The 22,159-nt window shown below is 40.8% G+C and overlaps 1 protein-coding gene across 4 annotated transcripts in view; it reads left to right on the top strand.

Annotated features, from left to right (window-relative positions):
* pde10a (phosphodiesterase 10A) overlaps nucleotides 1–22,159 on the top strand; it is a 59,129-nt gene that overhangs the window by 21,687 nt on the left and 15,283 nt on the right. For 2 of the 4 annotated variants that reach the window (XM_083923130.1, XM_083923132.1), the window contains exons 2-4: nucleotides 9,885–10,016; nucleotides 19,927–19,955; nucleotides 21,139–21,259. In XM_083923130.1, coding sequence (XP_083779256.1) covers nucleotides 9,885–10,016; nucleotides 19,927–19,955; nucleotides 21,139–21,259 — 282 coding nt within the window. Of the gene's footprint in view, nucleotides 1–9,884; nucleotides 10,017–19,926; nucleotides 19,956–21,135; nucleotides 21,260–22,159 lie in introns of all 4 variants that reach the window. The other 2 variants (XM_083923129.1, XM_083923131.1) reach the window with 1 other exon arrangement.

Below are 22,159 nucleotides of genomic sequence, written 5' to 3'. Positions count from 1 at the left end.
TGGCAAATGCTGGCATGTTTCTCCAATCGTTGTTTGTCCTTTTGTGAAATGGTCCAACAGACTCCAGTTTTTAACGTGTTGTTGGCTCATTCACTTTCTGGATGCTCATGTAATTCTGAGCAGTGAGTTTATCCTGGGATATTATATGAATAGCTGTTTGTTCATGTTGCAGGAAAAATATATAAGCCTGTGCATGTTTGTATGCATTGTTTGTGGATAGTTGTGGTCAGATTTGGGGGTCAGTCTGGGTCAGCCCTAATGTGATCTCCCAGGCATTTTTAAAACCCAATTGGTTGTCGACGAATTGCTTAACTCGGTGAAGAAGGCTGCATTGTCAGGCAGGAAGTGCTCACACTGGACATTTCCTGCCCCACCGCATGCCTTCTCTCTCACAGTGAGGATTCCTCTGAGCACTTTCACTGAATGAATATATGTGTATATATTTCTATATGTAGTGCTCAATATAACTGACTATGAAAATTAAAGTTTGATTAAAATTTGAATGGCTAAATAATTCCAGCCAGGGCTACGCACATGCCAAATTGGTCTCTCTCTCTGTTTTTTCTTCAGTGTTTATTTAAACTCCCAGGAAATTTAAGCCAGAGAAAATTAGCTTGTTATACAGTTTGAACCCTTTTTTTAAAAAAAAGAAAAAAGAAAAATCAAGATCCATGCAGGACTGGATCAGTGCCAGGGCACAGTGCATCATCTGAGCAGTGAAACAGATGACATTCTCCTCAAGGCGTCCGTTGACCTCTCATCAGCTTGTCGTGGGTTGGTATCTGAGGGGATGGGAAAAGGCCACATGCGTGTAGATTTCTTTACAACTTGTCCTTGTGTCAAGGCTCATAAAAGAACAGGGCGCCGGAGAAGACGCACAGATCTGTGGTTCTCATTACTGGGTCCCCATTGGCCCCTCTGTGGAGCGGCTGCAGAGTTCAGCATCAGTCCAGATGTGGAGCAGGGAACATGACCCCTGATCACTGATGTGGCTCTGGGGGGGATGAGGGGTGGTGGGGGGTGGGGCTCCCGACAGCACTTCCGCAAACCACCAGGTCGGGTGAGATGTAAACTCCAAGGCAGTAAGCCAGCTTTAATATTAAGGATCACTGCTGTGGGCTGTGTGATCTACCACCTCTGGCTGTCGTTAGGGAATGCAGAAAAAAAGTTTTTGAGTTTGAGCTGAATGTGAAGGCTTGACCTGCTAACTGCTGCATGCCTGTGGCTGCAATATTAGGCTGTGGATCAAGGGACATGCCTTATCTACATCTCAGTTTGCCATTTATAGCCCTTACCCTTTACGTCCAATGACCTGGACCATGGAAGTGGAAATAATGCAAATTACATTTCCATGGAAATCTCTCTCTCTCTCTCTCTCTCTCTCTCTCTCTCTCTCTCTCTCTCTCTCTCTCTCTCTCTCTCTCTCTCTCTCTCTCTCTCTCGCTCTCAAGTGTGAGATGTGGGCTTGCATGTTTGTGCAGTGTGTTTGTTTTCACCATGCGGGGGTGTGTCTCTAGAAGGGGTCAAACTGCAGTAAAAAAATGAAACAGCGTTTTCTCAATTTGACAACTTTTCATTCATTTAGCGGCACCCGTCACCTCACCCTTGTGGAATGCGGTGTGTGTGTGTGTGTGTGTGTGTGTGTGTGTGTGTTTGTGTGTGTGTGTGTGTGTGTGTGTGTGTTCACCTGCATATATACACATGCGTAGTACCAGGTTCATCTGCACCGGCTCATTGAATAAATTAGATGAGCAGTGGGAGAGGAGTCAAAGCATTTTCATCTTCAGTCTTTTTTTCCTCTTTGCCACTCACTGAATGTCAGTGTTAGATGCTGCGCTCCAGCCCTCCCAGAGATAAGATAAGAACCACATGCTCTTCCCACCTCCTGGCAAGGGAGTCCCAGGCGGACCTGCTGACGCACGCACCCCCCCTCCCCTTTCCTGCCTCAGCCTCATGTCAGGAAAGTGAAAAGTAGTACCTTGGCAGCTTGCCCTTGACTCTCTGCCAGAAGGAGTGCGCTTCAAGAGAAGTGGTCTTTTCCCTTTTTCTTTCATGTGCATTTTTCATTTATGTGTTGTAGAGGAGAAACATATTGCTCACTAAACATCAGCACTGCCGTGGTCGGCCTCTGCCGTTGACATTGCCGCCTGGCATTGTTTGACTGGAGCGCTGAAGGCACTGTTTGCTTGTGTTCGGGCACTGTCACACAGATGGCAGACTGCTTCATGGGAAATAGAGATGAGTGACAGAGAAAGGGTGGAGCTGGCTGTTGTTTTTAGTAGCTCTTAAAATGTTCCTTTATCTGCATATGTGAGTTGGTTTCAATTAAAGCAACACTTTCCTTCGTAGCCCCTCCAGGAATTTGTAACCTTACATTGCCTTACTTTTGTCTAATTCTTGCAGCATTTCAGCAACAAAGAAATCTTGCACATGTATCCATTTATATCCCTTTCTACATAAAACCCAAATGACATCCCAGGTCAAATGAAGTCACACTAGCCTCACTCTCTACTACTGTAACATCCTTACGCCCAACTCAATGCTGAATCAATTTTCTTTTAGCTGAAAAGCCTTGTTAAACAGCTTATGCCCCTTAGGTGTGTAATATGCCCATTGCGGTCAACAAGCTTCCCCTACCAAATCATTTCTGACCTTAAAATTAACCATCTCTACCCTCACACCTCAAACTGACCATTTTATTTACGCAACTTCCTGGGAAGGAGTTTTGTTGACTGTACACAACATTTTTGAGCATCCATTACCATCATTGTCTAAAGAGTAACTCAACACCAAGCTGACCACACCCAGCATCACTGATGGGTAGGGATAGGTATTGATACCAAAGCCAGTATAGAGTCTGCTTATCGTTCCATTTATTTATCGATTGCCTTTTTGATTCCGTAGTATCGTCTGTAGGCTACATTCTATCCACTGCTGTTCTATACTCAGCACAGATGCATCAGTTTTTTTCTTCCTCAGCCTAATCCGACCATTATCTAGTCCACCTCATGCACGGTCACAAGACATGCTGATCAACCAATCATAGCAAACTACGGGCAGTGATAAGGATTTCTCATCCCCCATGTTCGATTGAGAGAGTAGCTGAAAGTGATGGCTTAAAAAATGAAGCGAAGCGTCAGACTATCGCATCGACAATGTCTGTTCACAATTTGTGGAACAAACTATAAAATATGCGCCTAAAAAAACAGATAAATGTCCCGTGAAACCGCGGACTCCTGATGTGTTTAACTTCTGTTACAGCCCCCCCACACACACACACACACACACACACACACACACACTACCCGACACAGACACACACACACCAAGTCTCACAAGGTGCACACATCGGATGGTAACACTATGAACCACTTTCAACCACTTAAAGAGACAGCATCAGTCTGACTCAACAGTCTGCTGAGAGTGAAACAGTAAGGAGATCAGCCATGCCACAGCCGGCAGAGGCAACAGGTGGCGTAAGGTAGCTTTTTGTTAAATGTCCATTGGCCAAAGTTGGCAAAATTGCACAAACTTATTCAAATTTTGCTCAGAAAGGTTCTTCGGCCTTAATCCTTTGCGATATATATTTTCTCTTTTAGGGCTATAGTATTACATAGGGAAATACTTGCAATGGTGGAACTGTTCAGTAACTTTTTCAAATATTTAAAAATCAATGTAAAAAAAGGTCATAAAATCGTGATCGTGATTTTGCTGTAAAAAATCGTGATATAGTCATTTTGCCATATCACCCACCCCTTGTCTGAACACAGTGTAGATGAACTGAGAATATAACCCACTGATGGGTGTGTTCACAAGTGTTACACCTGTAACAACACCCATCAGTGATGTCACATCTGTGCATCACTACCACAAGGTAAGAGGTTCAACCCCTGGAGGTTGTAAATAATACACTATTTTCTGCCATTTTATAAACTGAATTGATTATTCGATTAATCAAAAGAATTGTAATTTGACAGATTAATAGATAATAAAAAAAGAAAAAGAGGGAGTTAATGAAATGATTACATTAAGCGGGTTCAAATCAAATCAAATGTCAATTTTAAAGAAAGGAAAGACTTGTGGGCACAAAGAGAGATATGGGGTATTGCTTCACAGAGGTTTCTTTTATTTTCGTACGCTCTGAAGGAGCTTCCTATAAAGGCATGTAACATCAGAAACACTCTGGGGCTTTCCCTCTTCTGTGCCATTGATAAACTTTGACATGAAAAATGTCTTCTATGATTTATGACTGATAGCCCATATGATATCTCCCAACAACGTCTCTATACTTTAAAGTATAATACAAAACATGGAATAATATTTATTGAAAGCAATTTTTTACATCTATGATGTAGTGAATTACTTACATCTTACACATAGACCGTATAAAAAATGGGCATAGCCTCTCCGCCGGGGTCCATTCTTTCAACTTGATCCAATCATATTCGCCTTTCGGAGTCGCCCTTTTTTTTTTTTTTTTTTTTACCAGGCCTTAAATAGGTTTAATTATGCTGTGAAAAGGGCCTATTGAGAATGGGGTCAATGAAAAACTGCTCTGTTGTGCAAACTACTTCTAGTGGACACTCGGAGAACTGCAATTTCTTGGCACTTCCTTATTGGATCAACGAGGAAGTCGCTGTGGTGGGGGCTTGAGTTTCAAGCATCTATGCTATTTTCATCTGCAATATAAAGTAAGGCCATGCTTGATGCCTGAAATTTTTTATTAAAGGTACAATATTATGTAGTTCATACTTGTATTTTTGGTTTCTACTAGAACATGTTTACATGCATTATTGTTCAAAAACACATTATTTTTCTCATACTGTCTGTCTGAATATACCTGTATTCACCCTCCGTAGAGTCTCTTTAAGCCCCCCTCCTGAAAAAGCCCTCTCTACTCTGATTGGTCAGCATTTCTGGGTCTTCCACATCTGTGCTTTCAGCGTCGCAGCATCATCATTGCAGCCTTCTACCTATATATATAGTATAGTTGGGATATCACAACTGTACAGTATGGGACCTTTAATATCACAAACTGGTGGCGACACAATTGAGATACCCAGCCTAGGTTGTCTGTAAACACATTCCCTGTCAAAGAGGAGCGTGTTCATACTGAAACTTGGATGTGAGAGTGCAGAGAACCAGGCAGACTGCGACTGGTTTGGCCTTCTCTTCGCAGTCCTAGGGTGTGGTGTGCTGAAGTAAAGATAAGTGTTATGCAACAATACATCACTGAACATGAACTCAGACTTCAGTTTTTACACAGGAAGCCCAAGTCTGAGTCAGGCACCAAAATCTGTGCAAACTGGGCTTCACTCACAAACATGCTGCACAACAAACTGCTTCACGCATATAAATTTGTCTGATGGAGCGCCTTCATTTGGACTCAAACTCATTGAAGTACATTTACTCAAGGACTGTATTTCAGTATGATTTCAATTTACTTGTACTTTACCTGAAGATCTCTGTTTTCTTTGCTATACTTAAACTCTGTACACTATGCTTTTTACTCCACTACATTTATCCGACAGCAAATAAAGATTGCATATAAAAAAAAAATTGTCAAAGTTATAAATACAAATTTGTAAAACAAAATTTTATTTTCTACGCTTTTAATCATCTCACAACCTCCCAGATTTATTTTGAGACCTTTGGAGGCGGTCTGACCCACTCTACTAAACTACTGTATATACTGGATATAAAGTAGATGAACTGCCTTCATCTCCACTAGCAACAACAGTAAAATGCTAGTTAATCATCAATGCATCTGTATTAGCAATCTAACGATGCCATATATGATAATATAAAAATCACTGGGGACATTTTTCTGCAAAGACAGTGCACTTTTACTTTTGATACTAATTACATTATGTTGATACTTTTGTACTTTTACTTGTAGGATTTGAATGCAAGAATTTTACTGTTTACATTAGGGTATTGATCTTTTATTTAAAGGTCCAATATTGTAACAAATGAGATTTCCATGTCTTTTTAATTATAAAGGTTGAGGTGCTATACTAATAAAGTATCAAAACTTCAATCCACAGAGACATGCACAAAGCCCATATTCGGTAACTGTTCCTTTACACAAGCCATCAGGACTTGTGTACGGTCGTGATGTCACAGCTATACTATATATGGAGAGAAAGTGCTGCTACAGTGCCATTACAGTCATTCCCGACTGCAATGTAAACATGTTCTAGTAGAAACCCAAAATACATTTGTAAGGAACCTAGCTTAATACTTCCACTTTACAGGATCTAAATTCTTCTTCCATGAGGTTTTGGATTTGTTTTGTTTATTACCTCAGCCAAGTAGGTTATGTTTTCAGCTCATTTTGTCTGTATGTTTGTTTGTCTGTCTGCAGGATTACGTAAAACGATCTTCATGAAACTTAGTGGAAGGGTGTAGCATGGGCCAAGGAAGGACCCACTACATTTTGGGGCAGATCCGAATCATTGGGTGGATACACAAATTATTTTTCACTTTAGTTAAAATTGCGAGATAGGGCATTTGTGCTGCATTCATGTAGTGTTGGAATAATAGGAACCATGACTCCAAAACTGGGAAAATGTACACTGCATTAACATTGTGAGAAAGGGCATGACTTGGCAGAGGTCTGCACTCTCCGAGTGCCTTTCTAGTTCAAATTTGATTTATTTATGTGCGACATGTCAGACATTGCATTACCTTATCTTGATGACGTTATTGTCTTTGTCTTTAACAGCGTTGGCCCCAGTTGGAAGGAAAATATGACTTGAGGTAAAAACTCTGGTCAAACCAGTGACCAAGGCTTTGCTTCTACCACAGCAGTCTCTCTCTCCTGATTGAGTGAGCACATGTGGTTCCCAGTGGGGTTAATAACCATTCTGAACCACAGCATGTGGGACAGATCTGGCTGCACCTTTGATTAGCCGTGGTAGTCACAGGCCCAGGACACTGACGCATATCCCGCAGCTCTGAGTGTCACAGCGGTTACATTAGGTTGAGCTGTGGCTCGAAAAACTTCAGAAGGAATCAGGAAAAAATCTGTAGGGTCGTCAGAATGAAGCAGGAATGTTGAAGAAAAAAAGTGCCATCAATCACCATCATGCTGCAATACAGTGGCTGCTGGGTCAAAGCGTTCATTCTTTGACTTCTTCCAATCACTGATAACTGATACTGATACAGATACATATTTCAAGTCCAACTGTGATGCTAAGAACAGATGCAAACACTGCTTTATAAATATCTTTCACAAGTTATTTTAATAAACTGTTTTAAACGGTCTCCACTCACTGAAAAAAATCGTTAAAATCATTTCAAGAAATTGTAACATTTACGTAGAGGAAGTCGACCTATGAAGGCTTTCCTGTCATGTGCGCTGCCTTCTGTTGATGCATCATGATATTGTGTTATATTGAATCATCATAAAACATAGTTTAATAGGATACTGTCGGTCTGTCGAGTTTATATTTCTAAATTGTCAAAAAAGTACAGTGAAAAGACCAAAACCAACCAACCAACCGTATTGCTGCGTGAAGTTATCACTAGAGCACCAAATGTGTATTATTACACAGCTGAAAGTAGCGCCTAACAAATGCACTATTTACTCTTGAAAAATGTTTGATGAAAAACTACAATGCCCAGCTGTTTTAGGAAATGATTTAGCATTTAAATGAAAGCATATAATGATTTTAAAGGTGCTTTAAGGTGTATGTCTTCAGTAGGAACAAGGGAGGTCACATCCACAGACGTGTTGGGGTATTGTAATCTGTTGACAATAACAAAAATATTGAATATGACCAGCTTTGCCCTCTAAACAAATATTGGCCTGATACTGATTAGCTGACAGATATATTATGCTCTCTTCTCTCGTGGTCCCCCCCCCCCCCCACACACACACACACACACACATACACACACATATACACATTTACCGTGTCTGTACTAGTAATTTTAAGAACAGGGATGTACCCAGAACACCATTTTAGCAAATTCTAAGCACAGCAGTTTGTTTTTGCCCCATGGAAATAGGACATTTGACTATTTCTGTTCATGTGCACACATATGATAGTTAAACAATTTTTGAGACAAAACCTGTATTCATAAATTGATACAGCTTCCTTGTTTGTTTGCTTTTTTTATTTTTTTATAGTCTCGCTAATCACAGTGCCTTCTTTGTGTTACAAAAAGGACAAAGTCGTAAGGGTATTTTGAAGAGCCCCCGTTTTACTCCTCTCTGTGTGTCTTTCTGTCCCCTGCAGCTCCACCCCCTTTAACTTTCTCTCATTTATTAAGCCGTATTCTGCCGATGTGCGTCAGAGCTCGCCAGGAGTCTCGTGAGGCGTTCCGCTCCTGAAGATCTGTGTCTCATGTCTGGACAGTGTCAGACCGCAGCGTCCTCCACCCCCTCCCAGAACTAACCCCTACCTCTGTTTGCCTTATTTGCCTGCAACCACAAGCCTGCTCGACCTACACCCACCATCACACTCACACTGAGCAGATGATCCATCGTTACTGAAGATCTAATTATTAGTTCTAGGGGAATAGATAAAAGGTCGTAAGACTGTTTACCAGAGACAGAAGCACTTTGAGTTAAAAATTAAAATTTAAAATTAAATTGAAAGTAAAAGTTATTCCATCTGACACAACAGTGTGTCACCCTCCAATGTACAGTTCTGTCGTCCACAAGTCTGTAGCCATTCACTACCCTGATATACAGGATTTCTGACACACACACCACTTAGTAATCTTCTCATACCGTGTGTGTGTGTGTGTGTGTGTGTGTGTGTGTGTGTGTGTGTGTGTGTGTGTGTGTGTGTGTGTGTGTGTGTGTGTGTGTGTGTGTGTGTGTGTGTGTGTGTGTGTGTGTGTGTGTGTGTGTGTGTGTGTGTGTGTGTGTGTGTGTGTGTGTGTGTGTGTGCTTCTGACAGTAGAACACCTGCCTTCCAGCTGTGCATCCTCCTGTGATTCATACTTGAAGGGAGTCTACATAGATCACGCTGATAACCAGACATTTTGTGAGAAATCGAAATAAAATTTTAAAAAGAATGAATACAACGGCCTGGTTTGTACTCTTGTCTGATAACAGATGCAATTATTGTGTGCCATACCATGAAATGTAAATTTAGCACTGCGATAGGATTTGTTTTTTCTTTCCCAGGAATTCTTGTTTTTGGTAACATTTCATGCTTGCCTTGAGTTTGCGGTCTCATGTGATGTGATGACGTCTTACGGCTGAATTTAGACAGCTACAAGTCTTTGTTTTAGACACTCCATCTGTGTGAGTGACCTAAACGTGATTGTTTCCCAATGCATCATGACGGCCTCAGACGCCAGCGGGTGTATTAAAAACAACTTTCCCTCAATGATGGTCTGGCAAATGGCTTTTTTCCCTGACAACAAAGACAGTAAACAGCAGCACTTAGCAAGCTCTCAAGAACCTAATTGCCTATTAAGCACAATCAAGTCCTCCTTTATCCTGCTGCCTCTGTTGGGGGCTCATATCCCTGGAGACTTAGCTTTACAGTAAACATAAGCGAGCTAGCCCGGCTAACTGACAGATTTAGCTGAAACATAAGCGCTGCTGCTGCTGCTGCCGCCACTGCTGCTGCTGCCGCTCTCACCTCACAGTAAATAGAAAGAGATTACCTTCTGCTGTTTCTAGCCTGCGCATTTGTTTGGGTGACTGTCAGGAACACTTTGGGCCTTTGGCAGTGTGTCATATGAAGTTTCCATCCTCTTAAATGTTATGTTTTCTGTCCATGCTCATCTAGCATTTCCACGATTTTCATCTCCCAACATAATGTTTTATTTTTACATTTTGTTTTGTCATAAATAAAGCTGTGCTGTGCAGTGCGTGACGTGACCTAAAATACGTCTTATTTCTGTGCTTTCTTCAGGCTTGACAGATGAGAAAGTGAAGGCCTACCTCTCGCTGCACCCGCAGATGCTGGACGACTTTGTGTTGGAGAGTGTGAGCGCAGAGACGTTGGACAGATGGCTGAAGAGGAAGACCAGCAGCAGGCCTGCAGGTATAACCCCCCACCACCACCACCACCACACACACACACACACACGGACAAACACGGAAGAACACACACATGCTGCAGCTCTCTGGTTCCAGCGACATAATGATTGGATCAGCAGATTCCAGGATATTGACGCAGAGCTGTAATTTCTGTGATATTTTGCTTTGGTGAAATGTTTGTACTTTTTAGCTCATATAATCCCATATGAGTTCCAGGCTAGTCAACCACAAATACAGGCTGCAGCCACGTCAGTCGTTTGCTTTTATTGCCCTGAAAAACTGAAACCCTTTCTCTTAAAAAAGACCTCTGTGGGTTGTATTTATTATTTCGACTATATCCAGCACAAATCACTCATCTTGACGTCTCCTTTAATCGCCTGTGTGTGTGATAGACAGAAGTAAAGGAGAGGGAACGGGCCTGTCGGGTGTTTACGGGTCATTAGATGTGTTTGAGCGGGCCGAATAGAATCTGTTCCGTGCACTCCACACACAGCGGACTGTTTCTCAGACCAACCATCCATCAAGGGCCCTAAGGGTTGGCACTCTGCCCAGTTAAGCTGCTGACGTCAGAGGCGACCTCCAGAGACATGCAGCCGGCTAAAGGGGGCCCAGGGGAGGTGTAGGGATGGTGGTGGTGGCGTGGGGTGAAGGGGGATGCGCTGGCTTAGGGTGTGGGTGTGTTGATGTGAAGGGGGAAACTGGCGGAGGATGAATTTTTGTTTCTTTTTGGAGCTGCTTTTCACATGAGGTCTATAGACAGTAATGTTTGTGTGTGTGTGTGTGCACGTTTAGGTTGACAGCTACAAAATAGAGGCCCTCATGTTAATCATTCTTGCCGGCGCCGGCTAGAAGCTAATTTGACACGTGTAGTTATAGGTCAGGGCAGGTGAAGCCCATGCAAAGCAGAACACTGATTCACAAAACGTCATTGTAGAGCAGAAATGCAAGAGACTTTCAGCTTCTATTTCTGTGCGTTTCAGTTATCCTGTGTCATAAACCTAAATTCCCTCAGAGCAAAGGTCAAGTTTTTTTCATCTCTTAATTGATAACTTCCAATGCTTTTTGAAGACTAAACAAATTCAAGCTCCAAAATAACTGTTTTGTTGTTTTTTTAACTATAAATAACATATATTTTTCAAAGCATGTTTGAGCAGTTCAGTACAACAGAAAAATCCAATTGCGGACTTGGAACCCCATCACAGTGAACAAAGTCAAAGGTATCAGTGTAGCAACTCACATGTGCTGATTGATTTGAAAAGTCTGCACTGCATTACTACACAACCATATCATATTTTGACCAAACAAAAAAACAGACAGGGCGTTCATTATGATGGATTTTATGTTTCAAGCAAGTTTCACGTTTCAAAATTGATCTTCATGTTGTCCGGAAATGCTTTGGTAAGTGGTCAACATCAGTAATGCAAACTTTATCCTAATAGGTGTAAAGCTCCTGTTAAAATGGTTACCCACATCAATTTGTTGGATAACGACACACCGTTTTAGCTATAACAACAATATTTTTATGATGATCTGCATATATCATCACATTGAAATAACCAGCTTTACTTCTTATACATATAGTTGTAAACCGCATTTGACCCACAGCTTATGGTGGTGTAGTGGTTAGCACTGTCGCTTCACAGTGGGAAGGCACAGGGTGTACCCCGCCTCATGCTCGATGTTAGCTGGGATCGGTTCCAGCCCCCCGCGTCCCTGACAGGGACAAGCGGTTGAAGAAGAATGAATAATTTTGTATGTAATATACTGCTTTGCTACAAGCATCTACCATTTATTGGATTTTTTAATTATATTGTGTCATTTTATGTATTTATTGGATAGAGTAGAGAGAGGGCCATAAATGAGGGGACAGAGAGAGAGAGATGGGGACCCCATCTGTTGGATTTTTATAGTGTTAGATACTATCATCCAATGTTGACTAATACCTTTGTCAGTTTTTATTTTGAAATTGGTCTTTCTGATTTGTTTTTCTGCTTAAGTAAATACCGTTTTGCTAAAAAGAAAAGAGTCTTTATTTACTAGTTATAATAAAGCCATGTGACGCTGTAGTGTCAGTTTGTTTGAATGCAGTGTTCAGTGCCAACTTTTAGTATAACTTTGTGCCTCTTTATCAAAAATGATGTTCTGAAAAAACATACAAGTTGAATCGTATATAAAGATAGACGGTTTGAATTTCTGTTCTGAGAAATCTGGGGGTGCAGAGTTGGAAGGAAGTAAACTTGCCAGATGTCTGTGGCCCGCTCCTCATCTGCTAGATTAGGGCTAGAGACTAGATTCTTGTGCCACATTAGCCTCCTAGTAGTAGCTTCTAGTCTACGGTTGCGAGTTGCATTGTGGGCAGGAGTTAAAGTGGGCCGTAATAATTTGATTAATACGTAAATTAATCTAATTGTCAGATTCATTCTGCATTCATCCATTCATTTTCATTCTTTTTTTATGTGGAGTGAGCACCTTGTCGGTTTGAAAAATAGCCCTTTAAATTCAGCATTGCTTGTCAGCAACCAGTCATATTGTCATTTAGGAACCAATTAATTCAGCATGCAGTTAACACACTTGTAGTAATTGGGGGTTTTAAGGAAATTCAACTGTTCTTCATCACTGCTTTGGAAGAAGGAAATAACAGGTTAAATTTGAGAACAGAATGAGTGTTAATTGTGTCCCATTGTGCTGGATGTTTAACCGAGGTTTTAGGCTGCTTTTGAACAATATTCAGCCACTAGCTCCATGCAGTTGGGCTCTAGAGCTGTGCAAGAGGCGACCAACCTCACATCAGAATTCAGCCTGACAGCTCTCTCATTATGGTGCTTGTCTCTCTCTGGGTCGATGTTCAGTAATTTCACTCCACAAGTCCACTTCCTCTGTTAGACCACTGCTAGCGGACACTTAGGCATTGTTCCAAAGCCTCTCAGTGCCTGTATCCACTCAAATGACAGGCACTGTCTAACTGTTTTCATCTCACAGGATGAACAATCGCTGTTTTCGGATTATGGCAGGAATCTGACTTGTAGATTTATTTGACACATTTCTCCACTTGTTTTTAAAGAAGATGACCTCTCCTGTATATATTTGTACTGATAAAAGTAGCTAATATATTCTAAAGATGCATTTCTATGTCCATATTTTCCAGTGTCACCTTTTAGAGATCAGATTGATATTATTAATATTATTATATTTTTTAAGAGTGCAGCAGCAGCAGGACCTGTCATCATGTGATCGTCACTGAGATAACCACTTCTTCCTGGAAGCTGTCCCTGCAGCTACTCCCGTTCTGACTTATCATGTGATGGGCTACATTGGATTACATAAATCAGTTTGTCTATACACGTACACACAAGTGTGTGTGTGAGTGTGTGTCTCTGCAAACGTTGTGTTAGAGCCTGTAATACCAGAAAAAAAAAAAATCAAATTTGCACACTTTTTTGCGTTTGCAGATTGTGCCTTGTGATGATAACTGAATGACATTTTTTGTATTCTTCTCTTGTTTTTTACTTTTTTGCGTAGGCTTTCAAGGCAGATGTGTCCGTGTGTCATATCAGTGTGTTACAGAGCACGTCGCACTTACTTCTGCCTGTCACATCAAGCAAAACACGATTTCCTAGAATCACCAGTGATATCATCATCATCATTTGACCATCACACCTCTCTTGCCCAATCTCCCACTGGCAATATTTACTTCACACCATGCGCTGTCATTGGGTAATAAATAAATCCCAAACCCTCCACTTCTCCCATCCAGAGGCCCCTCAAAACTCATCTGTACACACACACACACACACACACAAACACAGACACACACACACACACACACACACACACAGACACACACTGTGAATGTTCTGTGTCTGTTAGTCAGACTGTGCAAAGCTTTCCAGCTCTGAAATGTTTCAGTCATATTCTCATTCTCATTTCCCCGTTCCCTAAATCTGTCAAAATTTCTTTTCATTGCTGATTTATATGTTGATTTTTTAATTTACTAATTCATTAATATTCATTTTATAAAATTAATTAAATTTCAGAAAATGGTGTAAATTTACCATTTCTGGATCTGGAGACCAGATCCCAGCTTTAGATGACTTGTTGTGTCCAAACAGCCCAATTGTTTAATCGAGATATTCAATTAATTCAATCCTTTTTTTACAAAGATTTATAAAACACAGAAAAGTAGCAGACACCCACATCTGAGAGACTGCAAACGGAAGATATTTGGAATATTTTCTATCAAATGTTTCTGATGATAAATTGGCTAATCAGTTTAGCACGAATATGAACAAATACAAAGTCAGTATTCATGATGAGAACATTATTCATAAACTGAATATCCATGACAGATACAGTAGGCCTTCTCATCTGATTAGTAAGGGAGAACTTTGTGGAACAAGTGTGAGTGAGTCTCTAGACTCCTTTCTGGCCCAGGCATCAGAGGGTAGGGCTGGATATTGTTGGATATACAGGATCCTCGACTTCAATACTGTCAATACCTATTTTATAAAATACACTTTAACAAAAAAAGAAATTACAACAATATTAAACCTTTATTTTTCAGCTCCTTTAAACCTATTGGACCACTGTAGTCAAGCCTCTCAAATACAACACACACACACACACACACACACACACACACACACACACACATGAGCCCAATGTGTAACATTAGACACTCAATCACCAGCATTATTAGATCTTGGTACAAGGTGGATGCTTATTGGCTCACTGATGCCAATGCGATTTACTCTGTAGGTATTCGGTATTAAATGACAAGGCGTTTTTTGATACACCCAGCACCGACCAGAGGGCAAGAGTTGGGCCAAGTTATTAAGCAGCTGATGTTGTTTCTCAGATGTGTTTGGTTGGCAGACAAAGATGTGCTTGTGTAGCAGAACCTCACACCCAGCCACTGTGATGAGAGCGGTGTCTCACCTACAGGGCTTTCCATCCGGAGGGAGGAGGATGCCCCCAAAACTGCTCTCAGTGGATGCTGTTTAAAATGCTGGGGAACATTTAGATTTGCTAGAATTAAATGCTAAACTAGAGACCTCTATCTAGACCCCTTCCTCGGCTCATGCCCATCTCGGAACTTAGCCTTCATTTTTATCTCAACTACACACCTTTAAAGTTCTGTGACTGTATCTTGCACTGTTATGAAGCTGTCACGATAACAAATTCTGTCCACTCACAGACAGACAGACAGACCTGTCAAAATACTGAAAACCACCTTATGGTAGTATTTGGTAGTTCCCACTACCAGCTGCATGTCCTCCATTAAGGGCCACTAGGTCAACACATGTTGACCGCTGGGTCATTGTTAGTTGACCGTCCTGTGGGAGGCTGTGTATCTGTGGCGGCAGATCGATAAAGTGAAAATCAAGTTATCATGCACATTAGACCCAGCTGTCTGAGGGAATTTTCCCTTGTGAAAGTCTGGGGCTGCAAATATTATGTTCTGGATGCTTCTCTGAATCATTTCTCACCATGGGTCATCAAACAGTTCACCAGAGACCTTTGTGCTTTTGTGAAATGCAGGCTGTGTGTGTTGGTGTGTATGTACTCGGATATACGTAGAGTTAGGTCAAATGTGTCTCTTCTGTGACTGTGGTTTACAGAAATCATCAGAAAGACGATTTTAAAAGGCTGCATTTGTGCCTTTCATGCTGTTGACAAAATATGTTGCAGTTTTTATTCTTAACATTTTATGTCAGACTGTAGGCATAAACAGAATCAGGAGGGGCAGTACAGTACGTGCTGAGTCTGACCTTATGAACCAAATCTTCAAAGGAGCCACCCAGCCTTGGTTTACAAGGCAGAGTAGCACATGTCCACAACTGATATATTTCAACTTAAAGCTGGATGTCCCAGTGCTGCACACCTGACAAACATTTAGACCAAGGTTGTTCCGGTTCCGGTTAGAATGGAGTGATAAAAATTACTAGAAGGGGGTCTGTTCAGTCTCTGCTGCTTTCAAGAGTAGCTAGACAGTTGTGTTGAGTGTTCAGTGCTCAGTGAGCAGGCAGTATATTTTCTAAGCCATGTCAGCCCTCTTCTGCTGTGTTTACTAAAAGCAACAGCAGATCCCTGAAAATATGGGATGGCGTTAGAATAGGCTACTGGTCTCTGCCCTCGTGCTGATGGTTGACCACATCGTATAGTGATATAACACGGAGACATGCAACACATACACACATACACACACACACACATATACACACCTGTACACATAACTTCCCTCTCGGCCCCAGGCGTAGCTGTATCATTAGGGTGAATCCCGAGACACACACCTGATGAAACAAAGGTGTTATTGTTGCAAAACTGGACAGGCAACTGGTCTGTTTTATATATTTTGGAGCCTATTTTATGTTATATGTGCTGGCTGCATAAAACTGTACAGTCCACACATTTTCTCACCCTTTTTTCTTTTCTTCAGCAAGAAATAAGAGCATAGCCAAACACACAATACAGTATATTTAAGCTATTTTGTGGTTTCTAGGAAAATGAGTAATATGAGAGCCATGCAGGACCTGCACCTGCTGAGTGTGTGCACAGCTCTGCATGCTTACTTTAAAGAAACTGCTGGAACTGGTCCAACCAGGCAACAGGTTTAGCACAACAGATTTAAAGGGCACTTGCTTTCATATCTCTGTGGTTCCCAGACACAGGAAGATTCTGCATTTTAAGAACTACAACTGTTACTTTTTGGCTCCTTTCAGTGTGTGGACTTGGTGCTCAGTGGTCACCCTGTGGTTCCACTGGGACTGCTACACATGAGATGCCGGCAGAGGTTGTTTGCCAGACTGTAATTGGAACTGCGAAACCACAGAGTGGAGTGGCTAGCGAATCATTTTTCCAGGAGCGACTTGTATTGGGGGTTACCCACACTTTCTTGGCAGAGGGATTAACTCTGAGAGTGGGAAGACTCTTATGTGGGACTGAGTGTTATGGTTGAAATATTAACAATCATATATGATGTGTGGCAATTATATGCAAAATCAGATATAAAACAATGAAACTGATGATCGATGCTGTGGATTGTTTTACATTAGACTCTTTTCATATGTGAAACCGGAACTTAGGTAGCTAATTTTGAAGGGTTTTTGGGTAATACCCATTTGCACAACATAATTTTATTTTTAAGATATCATTATATGATCATATCATCACCATACTACTTTAATCATATGATGCACTGTATCAGTGTTGCTTGAGTCATTGGCACTGCAACACCTTACAGAAATGTTAAGTAGCAGTGATGTGTTGGTGAGAACCAACAGCCGCATTACGGCAGACAGGCATGGCAGTGATAACCTCCACCCTCTGACCACACTTTACAACGTGGCTCCTCCAACAAAAAGGACTGCATCTGTAATTCAAAATCATTCTTCTTGGGTAACTCTATAGAAACAGCATGTTATATGTTTGCGGTTTCTGCAGCTACATCACCTGGGTATCAACTCGGGTATTTGTGTTTTTGTCTGCTTTGGATCTGGTTTTGAACTGTCAGTCCTCTTGACCTTTCTTCAACAGCCGCTCTCTAGTAGAAAATAATAAATGTAGACTACTCTCTAACAGGTACATAATGTATCTGTCAAAAGTTCATGTCAGAATATTCTTAGCCTCAACAAGTCATTATAAAAAGATTATGTCTGTATTTTTCCTTTTATCAAAGAGGTTTGAAGTCTTTTTCAAGTGTGGCTCTCCGTCCTCTGATTGACGTCATGCCAGGTCAGGGGTTCACTCTAAAATAGCTCTCATGGCTAAGTTAGGAAACTCATAGCATAGTGGAGGAATGTTTAAAACAACAAACAATGTAGCTGGTAGTAATTTCTTTCTTCACATGGGGTTTGTTTTAAAAGGGGACCAGCTTCAGTCAGCACTTCAGTAGAATTTACCCAGCTTTTTGCATGGTTTCATCATATTAAACGTTACAAAAGGGATCTCAACATTAACTGTTCTTGTGTGCTTTTTACCTCATGTGTAATGGAGAACCGCTTGTAGCTGTGTGAATAGTTTTATTTTAATCCCAAGTAGCACTCCCAGACCCACTCCCGACTATAAATCCAGAAACTGTTATGATTGGCTGAGGCATTCATTATTATCACATACTTTTGTGTCTACGTCCAAAGACAATAGTCATATGTCTACTGTCTCTCCAACAGCCTGAAATCAAACCAGGAATTTGAACTGGAGGCCACAAGATTTTGAACTTGTCAAGTTAGATTAATATCTCTCTTAATTTGGTTTTAAAGGGAACATAATTTAAGAAAATGTCTCCCTGTATCAAAAGTAGATGAATTATTCACCCATTATGTATACATAATGTATATTAATGTTTTAAAAAATGCATTTTTTTTGCATTTACTGATCACCTGACTACTGTTATGAGGACAACATATGGTTTTGCTTACAGTACTTGCTTCTTGTGGTGTTGTGCCTTTGTTCAGAGTATCCACCCAACCTCTCAACATTTCCGTGTTGCTTTTCAGCTCTTTAATGCAGACACAGTTGATGGTGCATGTATGCCCTTCTTTAGCATTGACTGCCTTTACATGTGCATAGTTTGACAGACTTTGCGTTGCAAGTATTTTTGCTGAGTACTGAGAGGTACATTGGCAGGGGCAGAATGGAGAGAGTTTTACACGGACAGTCACATCCACAAACTTCCTTCTTTACACTTATATCTAATCCTATTCACTAACCAGTTAATTAATTAATGAATTAATTCAAAACTACAGTATGTATTTTGACTGTATGAAATATGGACTCTGTTATGTCACTCACAGGTTTCTCAAAAGCTAAAAATTGGGCACCACCCAATCGCGCTGACTGGCGCCATCTTGGCAGTGCCTGACTTCGCCTGCTTCTGCCTCATCCAAAAATGGGAGAGAAAGAGCAAAGTGAAGCTGAAGCAGGTCGAACGGACACTGATAGAAGTCCGCGGATGACTGAAATTTATATGCATCAACAGTGCTGCCCAAGATTATTATCTCTCCTTTTTTTATTATTATGACTGTTGAAAAATAATAATGCTAACATGTCAATAAAATAATAGAGTTTCTAATGTTAGGATTTTACTCACTGAAAAAACTGTACATTTTGAATGGTCCTTTAGTCTAATCAAATGCAAAGCAAGCTGTTCGATATTTGGATGGAAAATTACCCAAAATGCACCAATACCTGCGTCGAGTCAGTTTAGTATCCATGCAACAACCCTACAGACAAAGCCCACAGCTGAGGAGTCTGTGTTCATGGCAGCAGAGCAGACAAGCAGCTAGCAACTACCCAGTTGCCAGGTCCTAATTTATGCAGACTGTAAGCCTTAATATATTTATAACAGGTCACCTCCTGTATAGGCTGTAAGTTTACAAATACTTTCAGTGTCGGAAATAATAATATGCTTTGAAGTTGGGCATTTTATCATGGGGCTCTGTGGGATTTGCTCTGTTTTGGACATTTCTACATTGGCTTCATTTCTCAGACCCAGAGGTTTCAGCTTTGTATTATGCCGAACAACAGCCAAGCCACTGTGGGCACAAGTGATAATAAATTGTAAATGAACGTTAGAATAATGTGTAACAACAGGTAGAAGAGTCCTCAGGTCTAACATCCTCAATTAGCGTGCAACATCTATCCAAACAAAGTATGCTAACATTAGCCAGCTAATGTCTATAAGTAAGCTAATGGCAAAATTTCACTAGTAAATTCCAGCAGTATATTGAATACTTCAATGATGCATTTTATTGCTTATGAATTAATGTTTTCATTTGTAGAAGGAAAGCGGTTTTATTTGTCCGTCAAAAGTTATGTTGTGTCGCCTCAAGTTAGCATATCGTTAAATTCAGCAGAAGTAGAAGTAGCTACAATGATTAATTAAGTAATTTTTAACATTGTGATCTTTCTCATTACAGATGACACATCAGCTAAAGAAGTCAGCAGGGTAGGTTTTGATTGCTTTATTTTGTGTGTAAATGTAGCAAGTGACAAGGCACACGGTGCTTCTCTTTAGATCATAACACACTGTAGATATTTTATTATATTATTACTTTGCACCTTCATCCCCAAGGCTAAACTTTGTGACTTGAATTGAGTTCTCACTCAAGTATGGACACTGTGGCTGAACTTATTCAAGGACAGCACGGAACTCAACACTGTCCTTCACTAACTGCAAAAATGTCCTAATTAAGATGCAGATTAACTATGTTCTTTGACAACAGTTTTGTATGTCCTTGTGCTTACTTCTAGTTCCATTCTGACTTGTCTCATATAAAAGGCATGAAATAGTTTACTTATTCATACCTGTGCACAGTAGTGATGTAAACATTGGAGTTGTTCACTCTGTGACTGTTCAGGTCAGCATCAAATAGATTATTAACAAGAGTAATAAGACACTAGCTCCCCAGTGCTCCATGTACAGTATGTTCACACCTTTCTCAATTTGACATCATCATGCCTCTAGGAGGCCAGGTGTCAGATCCCCAAAAGGTCCCCCCCGAGGTGGGTAGAAGGGACTTCACATACAGAGAAAAAAAAAACAAGGGCCACTCAACCCCTCAGTGCGTCAACCATACGTCTGTGCAAACAGGATGTGGGAGGATAGAAGGCTTCCCATGGGGGATGCTTTCTAGTGCGCCACTCTTCCTGCCGTCCTGCCCTCACCCTCTCTGCAGGCGCAGAAATAGACGACTCTCTGGCCCCGTACAAGGCAGGAGGTCTGCCTGTTACATAACCACACTTTTAAGCTGAAGCTCAGTAGCACAGCTTGCCAGGGCTATAATCAGAGCTGTGGGGCTCCAGCCGCCTCCTCTTGGGACTGCAGGGGGATCCCTGGGCTAGAAGGTAGCAGTAAAGGGGAATGTAACGATAGGGTGGAGGGTAGTGTTGGGATGAATGGCTGTGTCTTTATCAATGGCAGGAAGATAATCATCTTTCATTCACAAAAACAAAAATCAATCTTCCCATTTGAGTTAGTAGCTAGCTGCTGCAGTAACATTAGACCAGGTGCAGTACACATTGTAGGTTGTGTTTTTCATTATCATAGCTCTTGTTGAATTTTGAAATTCAATCTCAGTGTTTATGCAAAGGTGTGGAGTTGCAATTTCTGTGTGTCTTGTGTCCAGCAGTACCAGGACACAAATATGCAGGGTGTGGTGTACGAACTCAACAGCTACATGGAGCATCGCCTGGACACTGGAGGAGACAACAAACTCCTGCTCTATGAGTTGTGCAACATCATCAAAACAGGTAAAAGTCGACACGATCCAGCTTATTGAGCCTCTCAGCTACAGTTCACGTCAAACTGGTACAGTCAAACATCTCCCTATGAGACTGGGATCGAATACTACAAATACCATTTAAAGAAAATGTGTTTATAAGAGGAGGAGTGGGATTTGCTACTGTTAATAACCCGAGTAGAGAGTTTTGTCAATGTAATGTCAATTAAGTGTCATGACACTTAATGTACTTTTCTGACACAAACTGAACCTACAATGAAGATAATAAATATGTAAAATAAGTAAGATCCCAGTTCTTCTTCTCATTGATTTTGGCAAATCAAAAAAAAAAAAAATCTAGAAAATTGAATTATCTGATCAAACAATATGTATCATTTTCTACAATACAAAATAACGTGAAGAACACAGCATGGCTTTACTACTGTGTTGTTATTTTAAACATTATAAATACACATGCTGGAAATTCACAGAGAGAGGTCAGAGCAAGAGGGCTGGATCATATTACACTGCTTTGTAGAATACTCCATTCTGATTGGTTAATTACAGCATTTTACGGTGCTGAATAGCAGACCACTGCCATGAATAACATACACTCTGGAGAACCTTTTTAAACCAATGAAATCCTTTTTAAATCACTATTTTGTGTCGGATTATTAATTTCCTGTTGCAGTGTATGTGAACGACATCAGCTGACAGGAAGGTAACAAGGACCATGGCTGTTGCCTAGCAATAGAATTCCATTATAAAAGATCGATACCTCACTTAGCTCAAATTTCAGAATGTCCAGGACTGCACTGTCTGATTGCATTTTATCAAAAAAAATTAAACCAAAGTATTATTTCACCCAAGCCACACTACTCATTAACTTCTTGATCATCTGTGTATTCACTGATGCTCCACCAATCTCCCT

Source organism: Echiichthys vipera, assembly GCF_963691815.1.
Source record: "Echiichthys vipera genome assembly, chromosome: 11".
NCBI lineage: Eukaryota > Metazoa > Chordata > Actinopteri > Perciformes > Trachinidae > Echiichthys > Echiichthys vipera.
Note: the sequence above shows the minus strand (reverse complement) of the source record. Positions and strands in the feature narration are given on the sequence as shown.